The sequence below is a fragment of the Prosopis cineraria genome, unplaced genomic scaffold, assembly GCF_029017545.1.
Source record: "Prosopis cineraria cultivar Desert tree isolate PC_DT_omini unplaced genomic scaffold, ASM2901754v1 PC8, whole genome shotgun sequence".
Taxonomy (NCBI): domain Eukaryota; kingdom Viridiplantae; phylum Streptophyta; class Magnoliopsida; order Fabales; family Fabaceae; genus Prosopis; species Prosopis cineraria.
Genome location: NW_026555339.1, coordinates 5,877,701 through 5,890,562, shown reverse-complemented (window position 1 = coordinate 5,890,562; position 12,862 = coordinate 5,877,701). Strand labels below are relative to the sequence as shown.

At 34.3% G+C, this 12,862-nt stretch overlaps 3 protein-coding genes across 5 annotated transcripts; 1 reads left to right on the top strand and 2 right to left on the bottom strand.

Moving 5' to 3' along the window:
• The first annotated feature begins 1,809 nt into the window (after positions 1 to 1,809).
• LOC129318645 (uncharacterized) lies at positions 1,810 to 3,349 on the top strand. The gene is made up of 2 exons (XM_054963529.1): positions 1,810 to 2,762; positions 2,876 to 3,349. The coding sequence occupies exon 1, from the start codon at positions 2,041 to 2,043 to the stop codon at positions 2,719 to 2,721; it is 681 nt and encodes a 226-aa protein (XP_054819504.1). The 5' UTR covers positions 1,810 to 2,040; the 3' UTR covers positions 2,722 to 2,762; positions 2,876 to 3,349.
• A 977-nt stretch (positions 3,350 to 4,326) lies between these two features.
• LOC129317724 (THO complex subunit 3) lies at positions 4,327 to 8,904 on the bottom strand. Of its 3 annotated transcripts, none has more exons than XR_008595031.1 (11): positions 8,717 to 8,904; positions 8,466 to 8,561; positions 7,319 to 7,448; positions 6,887 to 6,978; positions 6,487 to 6,555; positions 5,547 to 5,604; positions 5,361 to 5,460; positions 5,066 to 5,152; positions 4,914 to 4,948; positions 4,622 to 4,820; positions 4,327 to 4,525 (listed from the first exon to the last, which is right to left on the bottom strand). XR_008595031.1 is itself a non-coding variant. In XM_054962092.1 (11 exons), exons 1-11 carry the CDS (start codon positions 8,777 to 8,779, stop codon positions 4,491 to 4,493), a joined length of 942 nt encoding a protein of 313 aa, XP_054818067.1. In that variant the 5' UTR covers positions 8,780 to 8,896; the 3' UTR covers positions 4,327 to 4,490. The 3 variants fall into 3 exon arrangements, 2 of the variants coding, with proteins under 2 accessions (XP_054818067.1, XP_054818068.1); XM_054962092.1 differs by having other exon boundaries at positions 4,622 to 4,754; positions 4,870 to 4,948; positions 8,717 to 8,896; XM_054962093.1 differs by lacking the exon at positions 4,327 to 4,525 and having other exon boundaries at positions 4,705 to 4,833.
• Positions 8,905 to 11,591: 2,687 nt separating this feature from the next.
• Positions 11,592 to 12,399, bottom strand: LOC129318362 (uncharacterized). Its single transcript, XM_054963085.1, has 2 exons — positions 12,009 to 12,399; positions 11,592 to 11,876 (listed from the first exon to the last, which is right to left on the bottom strand). The coding sequence occupies exons 1-2, from the start codon at positions 12,397 to 12,399 to the stop codon at positions 11,695 to 11,697; spliced, it is 573 nt and encodes a 190-aa protein (XP_054819060.1). The 3' UTR covers positions 11,592 to 11,694.
• Between the last annotated feature and the right edge of the window lie 463 nt (positions 12,400 to 12,862).

The following is a 12,862-nucleotide window of genomic DNA, read 5'->3' as shown; positions in this document are numbered from 1 at the left end:
TTTAGGTTCTAAAATTGATTCTCACATTTATCCAAACCAGCACCTAGTCTTACTATGCCAATGACCTTTTTGTCTGGTGGGAGAATCATCCAGGCCGTTTGGTTAGTTGTTGAAGATGCTTGACACACGTTCACATGCAATTCCTCGTGACTTACTATTACGAGGGAGAGAGAATGATATTTTACGTTTTATTTGTAAATCATGTTAATAAATGTTTATCATAAATTTATTATTTTACTCTATATTAAATATTAGCTGAGAAAAATATATTATTAAAATATATATTTAAATTTCTTCTTAATTCTAATAAAATATATTAAAAATAATATATAAATAAGATCAAAGAGAATAATATTGTTCTTCACAAAATAATAAATACCAGACATGTTAAAATGTTGAGTCTCAAATGTAACAATAGGATTCTTGAGCTCCCTCGTCTTATTTTACCCGAATGTAAAGATGCAAAGAGATTAAAATAAGAAGTGTTTTGAATTAATGGGAAAGCAAAATACAAAGTTGCATTTTTTACAATTTGAAATTGAAGATAATTCTACTTAAATTGGGAATACAAAGTAAATAATTTGGAAAGCAAAAAATGGGTTCTAATGAATAATGATAACGATGCTGTTGATGCCAATGATGCTCTTCCTTGAAGTCTTTTATTAAGTGCTCGTATGAGGTTGTTATGCCGGTAAGATTAGAAGACCTTGCACAAAATACTAGTGATCATTTAGTATAGTCTTATAAGATTCATAACACGTCAGATAACAATGTTATGTCCACTCAACAATACTTAATGTCCAGTCACTCTAAATTTTGAGAGTCAAGCTAAATATGTGCATGACACACTTATTTTTAATAATGGAGCAAGCTCTTTTTATTATTTAGACCTATCGTTTTAATTTTCCTCCTCTTTTGTGATTTTGGGCTGGGGTTTCATTTTAGGCCCAAGAAAGTATTTCATAAGAATGCAAAAAACAGTTCTTACAAAATGTCAATTTTAAACATGCACAAACAAATATTGGCCAAAAAGTTAAAAAAAAAACTAAATTGATTTAGAAAAATTAAGTAATGTTCAAAATTCAAATAACATTTTTCACTGTGAGCATCAATTTACCACCAATTTACATTTTCCAATGCAAAAATCCCCCCGGGAGCGTACTCTGCAATGAATGACTTTTTTGTTTTGTTTTATTTTTTAATTAAAGTTGATACATTAAAAAAATAAACTTGTAAACTTGATCAACCAGAGATCTGTTCAGTTTTAGTTATATAAAAGAGAACTGCTTATTTTTTTTTTTAAAAAAATCGATATTACAAAATAAAAACTAGATCTTTACAATATAGCCATTCTAATTACATTACTAGAGGGATGACACATCAAGCCAAAGACACATGTAGAGGGGGGCAAGTGCCACTCTTTTTTTTTGGGGGGGGGGGGGAATTTTTACTCGCTAGAGATATTAAAATAGATTTTGACACTCTAACTTTATGTTATATTTTCAGTTTTGTCCCCCAATATATTGGTTTCTGGATTTGTTACTGCATCAAACAAAACAAAAATTATATACTCATCCCGCGAGCAAGAGGATCGCAGGAGAGGAATTGCCAGAAGCAGCAGCAAAAGTGTCCGTTGTTACGTTACGGTCATGGAAGAACGTGAAGTTGAACTAAATACATATAATATAACATAATATGAGAACAGAAGAAAATATGACCGTTGGACCCTCCGTGAGATGATGAGATGTAACCGTTGAGATCTCAGGCGTTCCGCAACAACTTCCATTATTATTTTCCTCATCCTCATCTCATTTTCCATATCCAAACTATCGTCAATTACTTTCAATCTGCTCTCTGCAACATCTCATCATCTGCTGAATTTATTTTCATTGTTCATGCTCTCTTATTGACTAATTTCATTTTACATTTTACATTTTACAAGTTCTCTCTGCTACTTCTAATAATATCTGTCTCCGTTGAGTATTGATCATTTTAGCTGTTATACTCTTGTAAATTATCTGCATTTGAATCTAGAAAGCAATGGCGGAATCCAAAGACTCACACATTGTGGAAATCCCAGTGGACTCGGAGCATGAGCAGAAGAAACTCCTCCCTTCTATTTCTAACATTGTCGAAGCGATCGAAGACCATCCACTTACCGAGATCTCTGAAAGCCCAGGCCACCTCTTGCTTCTGAAACTCTGGCAGAGAGAAGAGGAGATCTTCGGGCGCAGAATCGCTCACAAAGAACTCCGAATGGACTCCATCAAGCGCGATCTCTTCCAACTCTCATCCTTCTTCTTCATCTTCCACTTCCTCTTCTTCACATTGCTATTCTCATCCTCCGTCAATACCTCGGACGACGGATCGCGTGGGAAATGGTGGATTCCGTCGGTGATATCCGCGGCGACGTCGGCGGTGTTTGTAGTTCTGGTTCAGGTGAAGGTGAACGCGTACTGGAGAGTGTGGAGGGAGGTGAAGAGAGAGAGGGAAGGGAGTCGAGGAGTGACGAGGTGCGTTCAGGAGCTGAGGATGAAGGGCGCGAGCTTCGACCTGTCGAAGGAGCCGAATCAGAGTGGCGGGAAAAAGATGAAGAGCTCGAGTGTGGAGATCAACTGGAAGCCATGGAGTTGGTGTTGTAAGAATTTGCTAACTATTTGTATTGTTTGCTTTTCAGGCCTCGCCGTCCCTGCTTCCAAGTTCGTCCTCTGTGGCCTCTGATTCTGCTCCCGGAACCTTTCTATGCTCAACACTGAACAATGGTAATTTTTCTTTACACATATACAAGGCTAAATTTTTCAATGACAAGTCTAAATTAAGAAAGGCATTATGCTATCAGAGTTGATTTAACTCAATTCCTGTCGAAAATGGATAGGGATGAAGCATTTTGGGTCCGATTAAGCAAAATTTACCCATTTGGGAGTCGCTGCAACGAGCGAAGAAGATATGATGGAAGGCTTTTTCAGATTTGGGTGCATTAATGGACGCATCAAATATTGAAGAAGACGGCTGAATCATATGATTCTGACTTTCTGAGAGGCAAGCATCAAGTATTGAAGGATATGGCCGAAGGAAATGTGAGAAGAAAGACATTTCTCTCTTCTTGGCCTGAATGTGAAAACAGAGATCACTATCACTAATTTTAATAATTTCTGAGGTTATAAGCTTCGCAGAAAACAGTGAATTGTGAATCCGTGGCTGAAGCTAAGTTCCGGATTGCTAAAATGATGAAGGCATGCCACACTTCTTGTGTGCTGGGTCTTTTAGAGGCAAAATTGTAGCTCACTATGGAATATTATGAAACAGAAGCTAAGGATTACTCTAATTATCTTGGCTATTAAATTTTTCAGCTAGTTCTTATAAATATTTTTCAGCAAAGATAAATATTGTCAAGTTGAAGCTTTCATATATATATATATATATACTTTCATATATATATATATATATATATACATATATATTTTTGGTTGTTGCTAACTTTAAGCTCTCGTCTTATTGTTGCTGCTAATTTTTTTTTTTTTTTCAGTTCGTAGTCCTAAGAAAATATCTCAAGCTTAGCACGTTTGAAACGGAAATAAAATTAATATCTCAAATGTGTTTGAAGATAAAAAACTTGGCACCCTAGATACGGAAATAAAATTAATGTCTCAGTGTTTCAAGATCAAATAATGTCAGTAATAGCGGGCTGGCATGCTAGAGAAAGAAAATTAACATTTTCAAGTATTGAATATCAAACTTAAATTTGATTCGCTATTAACAGACAAGTAACGAGTTTGACAAAAAAATCAGACGAGTAATGAGCGTGACTCTCACTTGCTTGCCCTCTTAAAAAGAAAATTCATTTCTATTGTTGAAGGGCAACATAACCTAATGACGCCTCCTATTAAACTGCATCTAATTGGCTCCCATAGCGCGTTTATATCTTCATTTTTTTTAACCTTTACTAAATTTGTCTTAATAACACTGAAGAAAATTGGATTCTCAAATCCTAAAGTGAGACAATTGGTATTCACTTTTAGCATTATGAAAGAGGCCAAATTACAATAATTTTTTTTAAAAAGCCCCCTAATAAAGTTAAGAAAATGATGAATACAAGTCAAGTCATGCATGCAAAGACTTGAGACTTGTCCTACAAGGTAATTTTGTCTCCTAAAAATATAACAGGAGAGTATATCTTAATAACACTGTCTCGTGCAAAAGCAAGTTGTTTACTTGTTTTTCTTCCGGTTTTTTTTTTTTTTTGTTGGAACTATATTTGGTTCGTCATTAACCCGCGAATTCAACGTCGATCAAGCTCTCAACCTCGTCTTGACAAAAAGAAAAAAAGGTCAAAAGCAAAGGCTTGAATAATTTACTATTGTCGCTCGCGGTGCCTTGAGTTAAAATAAAAACAGTAGCAGATTCCACAATTACAATTACAATGACCCAATGTTAAGTAACACTGCAACTGTAAGACAAGAAAACAGCTAAACATAAGCCTCAGGTAAGTACTAGGCACTGTCAAAGCCAAAAATTCGGAAAACACCTGCAAAAACAAAATGCAAAGAAGTTAACTAATTCTAGCCTTCTTGTGAATCCTGGGTTTCTAACGAAGCCTGGTAACATGTCCAGAAAAACTTACCTTCATCAGCTTGATACTTGTTTTTGTCATCACCAGCATATGCAAGCAAATTGTACTTCGGATTCCATTCCACGCTGTTCATAGCCGCCCTACATGGAATCTGATGCACTGTTCGTCCCGTATGCACGTTCGACTGTTTCAAAAGGAGAAACAGTTTGTCTAAGGATGTCGTAGGAATTCTGGTGTGCATGTTCCAAGCCTGGTAAGCCAGCCTGTGAACAGCTCTAGTCAGGTTCAGGTACACTTACTATATCAATGAACAAGTCTTCACTGGCAGAAGCAATATATTCACCAGTATGATTGAAACTAATTGTCCTCACAGGCCACCTGAGGAACACAAACAGAAAATCATTTCAAATCAGTCATTACAAGCTATAACCAAAAAAAAAAAAAAAACACACAAGATGAGCTAACATATGAACATGAAAATCCAGGGAAACTCACTCGAGCTTGGTGAAGGTACGCACACAGAGCATCTCAGAGATATCCCAGAGGCTAACTAGGGAATCTGCACTTCCAACGGCAAAATATCTGCCTCGGTAACATGAGGGTACTACTTGAGTATACTTTTTCAAGTTTGTTATTTTTTATGAATAATTTGTATTCTATTGAAGCAAAAGAAGACAGAAACCTAAAATGCAACACAGGTTAGTTTTAAGAATCAGCTATGAAGCTATACTTGACTCTTAACTTGACAATCCAAGTACGATTAACAAGATCACAAATAGAAGAAGCATACCTTCCTACTGGATCGATAGCAATGCAATAACAACCAGCTGTATGGGCCATGAGGGTATCCATAGGCTGCAGAGATGGGTAAGCCAGTACTTCAACAGTCCCTAAATTGGAGAACAAGCTATGGAAAATGAGATTTAAATCTTGGAATTAAAAAAAAAAAAAGTATCAATTCAATCAATGATCTCACCATTTCCTGTGGTTAGAAAGAACATCTCTCCTGTCATATTCCAAGCAATCTCATTTACCTAGAAAGTTGGGGGGAAGATCAGGATTTATTTAGCATATTGGAACATATACCGAGAGTAGATAGATCAGTTGAATTCAATTCTGTTCCAAAACGCTCATCAATCACACATCTAATGAAAGGGAATACTGTGCACTTATAGTATTATTTTATCTAATCATAGATGGGTACATTTATGAACTAACAGAAATTTAAGCTTTAGTGCCGTTGGAAAAAAACAATGAACTCCTGAACAGTATCTATGGTGGATCAGTTTAAAGAAAATGGAACTCAGGAGATGAATACCAAACCAGAAAACAAGACCTAGAAAACACAGCTTGTGCAGAAAGTGAGTTGCAAGAGTTGAGGAAACTGGAGCATGATTATAATAGCAACACTCAAAAAACTTGATTGATTGACAGGCTATGCACTTAATCTTAGATAACTTTTAAAAAAAAAAATTATTAGCAAACCATACTCTTTTCCAAAATCCTTGAAACTTGAATTGATTTGGCAGTAAAAACGCAACATTCTTCTTAACAAATGCACCAGGTCTCTTGGGATGGAAGCTGCAAATCGACAATGGATTTTGATCCAATAATAAAATAAATGTAATTTGCACTATAACAAACAAGCCCATCATGAGGACTGTAATTTGAGCTCTGATTCCTGAATATCACAGAGCGGTTTTAACGGCAAGAGAATCAAAGTAATCAAGTAGATAAAATAATTTATGAATTAAATGAGTAAAGGCCAATGCTCATTCACAGTTCAAGTGAAACTACAAGAAATCATATAAAGATGAATTTATGAAAATTTCCAAGGTTCAATTTCAATAATTTACTTCAACTTAAAAGACAGACTGTCAGAAGCAACAAAAACAAAAATATAAAGCAGACAATACCTCATAATTGAACTTGCGCCTATGAATTGGTTTAAACTTCCGTACATCCAGTATTGTCAACTCATCATCCTATGAATCACAACAACAAGGTAAAGACTCAGTGTGTGTTTGGAAACCTGTTAGTCTTAGCCAAAATGTGATTTTGACCAAAGTAACGTGAGAGTAACTTTGTCTCAAAGTTGTAAAAGCCCACTTGCAACAAGAAACCAAACAAGTTATTACATACTTGATGAAAGCAAGGCAGTTATAAGAAAAAGTCTAGCCAGTAACTACTGAAGCTCAACGATTTAAGAGCAGGAAACAATTAAAAGATACTCAAGATATAGCCACCACTAAAGTGTCCACTCACAGCATCAGCATTTCAGAGCTTTCAGTGAATGAAAGGGATTGAACAACATACCCTGTTACCTACAGCTACATGAGTCCCATCAGGTTTGTAGGTGATATTAATATTCTCCCCACTAAGTTCTGCCTGTTGTGAGCACTTTCCACCTGCAGAAACCAAATGTGAGAAACATTTTGTCAAATCCTTCTTCGCACCATAATTTTACAACTAACTCAAAGGAGGAAAGTTGAAAGTGACTTCTAACTATTACAAGGACATTTTTCATGAACAAAAAACAGTGATCTTCCCCATGAAAATTTCCACAAATAAATAATAAAACCATTTGTCAACTGATTTCAATGTTTACAAAAGGTTAATTGTTAGGAAATCTTGAGATATTCAAGTGATGAAGAGCATATAACTTAAACACCTCCAAAAATATAAATGCCCAATCTAAGTTCCTCCATGGTGTGTGACAAATGAGATTAAAACTGAGTAATAACTTACTACGAGCATCCCACAAACGAACAGTCTTGTCTCCTGATGCAGTTGCAATCAGATCAGCATGTTTGGGGTCCCAACATAGCTGATCCACACTATCAGTGTGACCCTTCAATTCAATATCTTTGACCTTACCCTGAAATAAAACTCAACCCCGAAAACAAGAAAGAGAAATGAACAAATTTTCAACCACATTAAATAATGAGAAAGTAAGAATTATTTGCACTGACATTAATAGTGACAACCAAAAATATAAGAAAACCCCAGCAAAAAGGTGAAAAGGAAACAACATTAAAGTTAAAACTTAAAACATAGATGCGGTCACCCAAATCCATACATTTAAGCAAAAATATAATTCTGGACTAGTTGGCTCGGACTACATGAATCATTGAGCAAAGTAACCAAAATTCTCAGCAAGAATTCTGAATTAAATCCTACCCTAACCAAACCTCCTGCATAGTTAATTTCAAACTAGTTAGAATTACTAAGAGTGGACTTCATATTTTTCACAACCAACGAAAGTTAACATATTTATTAGTAAACTTTAAAAAGAACTTGTCCATTTTTGTCTCAGAATGTAACTTGGTTCTCTCTCCAAGCTATTGATGCCATTTCGAAGTCTTTAAGGTTTTAGCTTTTGCCTTTTTCTCTGCGTTTTTCATTGGCTCTATCCATTACACCAAACCATTGCTCTAGCGTTAAAATGAATAAATAAAAGCCTCAACGTCCAAAACTTCCATGGTTTTAACTTCCAGTGTAATCAATCATCCCGTTCCATGATAATTTGTCATGACAGTAATCCCTGCTCTTACGGTGAAGTTTCCATTATTCTTTACCAAACCCATTGATTTGATAGCTTAATTTTACTCCACAAAACAATTAGTATATTCTCATCACAATGGTTCTATTTAACATGATTGGTGGTTTTGACAATGAATTTAGATTATAATTAGAAGAAGTAGAAGAAGAGAGAGAACAAAGAAAACGGAGTGCCAAAGCTATTAATACCACATCACGATGCTGATTAGAAAATATCCTGCACACAGCTACCAGATGAGAAAGCAATAAGATCGTCCCTAGCTCTATTCTGAGCAATGCACGGTCTTAAAAAAATAAAGGAAAGAGCAAGAAGTCCAAAGGGGAGGACGTTTACATGTCCGTGTGGCTCAATATACCATATTCGAGCAGTTTGGTCCACAGAACCAGAAGCAAGTTTTGTGCCAATGCAATTCCAGGCCACTGAGTGCACCTTTCAGAAAAGGAGCAAAATACTATATCAGAATTGAGACGTAAACAGATGCAGAAAGCTACTATTACAAAAACTCAACAATAAGAAGCAGAAAAGAATGTGCCTTTGGGGTATGGCAGGTTCATCGATTACCAACAGAAGAGAGAAGGAAATACCTTCTTCTTGTGGCCCGAGTACTCTCTGCTATGGAGATTCTTAAATGGAAGCTTTTCTTCCATCGTCGAACCAGCGAATCTGGGACACCTGAGGCTTTCACAGAAATATTCCTAAAGATTGAAATTGTTATAGTGCAGGAGCAGAGTAGGGATTCTGTTATACAGGAAATTCTTCCAGCCGGAACTGAGAGGATATTTTGGTAAAGCATTTCTGAAGTTTGGATCGGAAACCAATTACGGAAGAAAGAAAGGACTATCCACCAAAAATTATTAAAAGTGAACTTCAGCTTACACGGTAAATGTAATTTGTAAAAAGGATGACAACAATGAAGTCCCAAAAAAATAAATTAATAATAATTAAATTCTTGATAATTTTTTTAAATAAATTGAAAATATTAATTTAAAAAGTTATAATTAAAAATTCAAATTATAAACTAATTGTTATAATTTATTAAATTTAAATATTATATTTGTAATTAAAATTTTTAAATTTATAATTGTTTGAGGTGATATTTATAACTGATTTTTTTAAAAAAATTTATTTAGAACTCAACTGTCATTAATTTCTTCTTTTAAAACTTAATTGTCACTCTCCATTTCTAAAACTTGTTTAAAAGGAGTACTAACTCTGTAAATGCATTAGTGTTGAGTTGGCCTCTAAGTTTAAGCTCATCTATTAGAAGCTTTTGGAAGCTCGAAACAAGTTCATCTTCAACAGATGACAACGCAAGGCTTCCAATTGACAGAAGAAGTTCGAGCTCTATTCGAGTTCACATGAACAGTGAAGATGTCTATCCAAAGCGCTCATGGATTAGGAAGAACGAATTCTACTTAGATCATTTGTTGGCGCAAACCACCTAAGGACTAGGTATCACTAAACTGTGATGCAGCTGTGAACTCACAAAGTGGCCAAGCTGGAGTTGAGTATTTGATTTGTGATTCCACTGGCGAGTGGCTCGGAGGAAGCTATTGTAATATTGGAGCATGCACATCAATACACGGGGAGCTATGGGCAATGTTCGATAGACTATCTTTGGTGTGGAATCTTGGATTTAGGAAGGTCAAGCTCGACGTGGATTGCCTAACCACTGTGAACATGTTATATCAGGAGACCACGATGCTAAATAGTCATAGCAGACTTACTTATTAGATCAATATCCTCTTATATAGGAACTGGCAAGTGGAAATTTCTCATATTTATCATGAAGGTAATAAGTGCATAGATTACCTAGCTTCCCATACTTTGACGATGGGTTATAAGATTCATGTATTGTACTCATTTCGTTTCAAATTATAGGACATTTTTAAAAAATTTTTCCATCTCAAAATATAATATACTTTAGGTGGATTAAGATTTTATTAAATGCACTAATTTTAATATTACCCTTTCTCTCTTTATAATTAATTTTTATCATTTCTCTTTTCAATGTATTAAATAATGAGTATTTTTAGAAGTTTATATTTTTATTTTAAAAAGATAAGATTGTTATGTATATTTAATGAAATTTATTGATATGTGATGTTTTATTTAAAAATATTTTATAATTTGAATGGAGGGAGTAAGAAATTTCATGTGCTATCCAGCGTTTTATGCATAATGATGCTTTGGGAATAGGGCAGTTTCGAATTTGCATGTAGTTTGTCCTTCTAGTTGTTGGTTTTTTTCCCTAAAAAAATGCAACTGCATTTTGTTGGGGAAAATTAATTCCCAGAAGTAAATTAGGAAGTTATTTATTTCTAAAAGCCTCTAATGATAAATACTTATAGTTCTACTTGTAAATTTGTATTGTTTTAATGATCAATAATAGTAAATATCATTCAACTAGTAAATTCGTATTATTTCAATGGTAAGTTCTCCTTGTTCAATTGATAGATTCATGCGAGGTAAGGAGTAAATTTGAAATTTTCAAAAAATATACAACTTATGAATTTGGTCATTGAAATAATTTTCCTCGAAATAATTTCCCCTTCTATGAAAAAAAGCTAATGTTTATAATAAAGTTTTTATATTTATTTAACTAAACAAATAAGTTGTGCAATTTGATCATTTCTTTTTTTTTAATAAAACTATAAAATAGCTTAAGAGATCTTTTTTTTTTTTTTTTTTTTTGGCAAAATAAGAAAAGATTATAACTACATAAATTGTAATATAATAATGATAATTGATACTATATCAATATAAAAGCTACCTTAAGCCACACTATTCACAGAATTATAAAATAAAAAACATGGTTAAGCAGATTAAACTAGAAGAAGTAAATTACGGCGGTAGTTGGTGAAAGATGTGCTCCCATGTTAGCTATGGCCTATGGGTGTTCTTGATTGTTTGTTTTCTCGTTCTGTTGAATGATAGTATCTCCTCTAGTGTGTTGAATGATTAAAAAAAAATAGCCATTTCAAAAAAAACAAAAAGCAAAAAACGAAGCCAACATAATTAAAAGGATGTCTTGCTTGATTTAACCTTGTTATTTACTTATTTTTTGAACTTTGATTTGATGACTGCGTCCCACAAGACGAACATTGAATTAAGAACAGGGATACACACAAAATTTCTCCCACTGACTTTAATTAGCTTACACTTGCGTCAACCAAATGAATCGTCTGCACTAAAAGCATTACATAAAGTAATCATTTTGTATGTTAAAATTATTCTCTCCTTTAGTTTGCTGCTTTACGTTTAGGACTTCTAGACTCTCTCTAACACAGAATTAGGCTCTCTCCAGTTCATTTTTCCTGTCCAGGTATGGTAAATATATAATGCAAAGAGCCTCAGGAAAAAGATAACCCAAGGGCGATTCGTTCAACTTGTGTCAGCTTATCTTGGATCTCAGGTTCAATAGGATAGCGGTCATGAAATAAAAAAGATGACTGAACAAAGACAAAGAGGATAATAAACCTCGTTACAAGTCCCTGTAATTTTGTTTTCCTATTTTTCTCTTGATTTCAATTTGATGGTACAATCATGGTCATGTCCAAGATCAAGGAGCACCATCAATGGAAGGCGCAATTACAGTGTCGAACAGAAAATTGTAGAAGATAGTGAATAAAACTAGAGCAACTGCGGTATAACCCAGAAACGAGTCTGATATTTCGAACTCCTTTTCTCTCATATTCAAGCTACTCTTCACTCTCTCTGATTCTTCGAACTTCACCTCCGAGGCTGCACAATATAATAAAATCAATTACTGATTACAACTTCAATTTCCAATTCCCACGATCGTTAATTACGAATCGAACTCAGAAACAGAGATGAAGCTGGTTCAGAAGTTAATCTACGATATATAGAGAGTACCTCTGAGCTTAGGAGAAGAGACTTGCTTAGTGGAGAGAGACTGAAGCTGTTGGTCAAGCTTTTGGAGGGCTTCTCTGGCCTTATCTCTGTCTATCTCATATCCTTGTGACTCAGAATCTTCCTTTTCCTTCATCATTGCCTGAACTCTGCAACAAGAAGACGAAGACAAAGACGAAGAAGGGTTTCGGTTTAGCTTGAGGAGATTCAATTCCTTCAAATCGAATGGCCTGAACTTCTGAAATAGGAAGAGGGGTAGATGTTTATGGAAGCTCACAAGGTTCGTCGACGTCATTTCAACCTCCCCAGAAATCAGACTTGAAACCCAACGAAATATTTGGTAAGGATAATCCGACGCCTCCTCAAGTCCTAGATACACAGAGAGTGAGCGCATTTTGGTCATTTCATTGCAAAGATATTTATATTGTTAGCTTAACACGTCCAAATCATCCAAGAGACCATTGATTTTTGGTTTGTAATGACGTAATATAAATTATTATTAATATTGCGTTAAAAAATGTTAAACTTGTGAGAAATTGATATAAATTCTTTTTAATATTACGTAATATAAATTCCAGTGCAATATATAAATAGTAAGAAATTGATATTCTTTTTATAATTCACCTGACATAAAAAATAATTATTACTTTTTTTAATTTTATCTTTTCATAATTTTTTATGCATAGAATAAAACATTATATGTGAGGAAAAACAGGGGAGTAGAAAGTTATAATCATTGTAGGCAGCTATATTTATATTTATACCTCATTCAATTCTCTTCATTTTTATTATAACGTACATTTTATAAGATATTTTGGGTCTTTGAAATAAAATACTTTATGAGATATTAATTATGT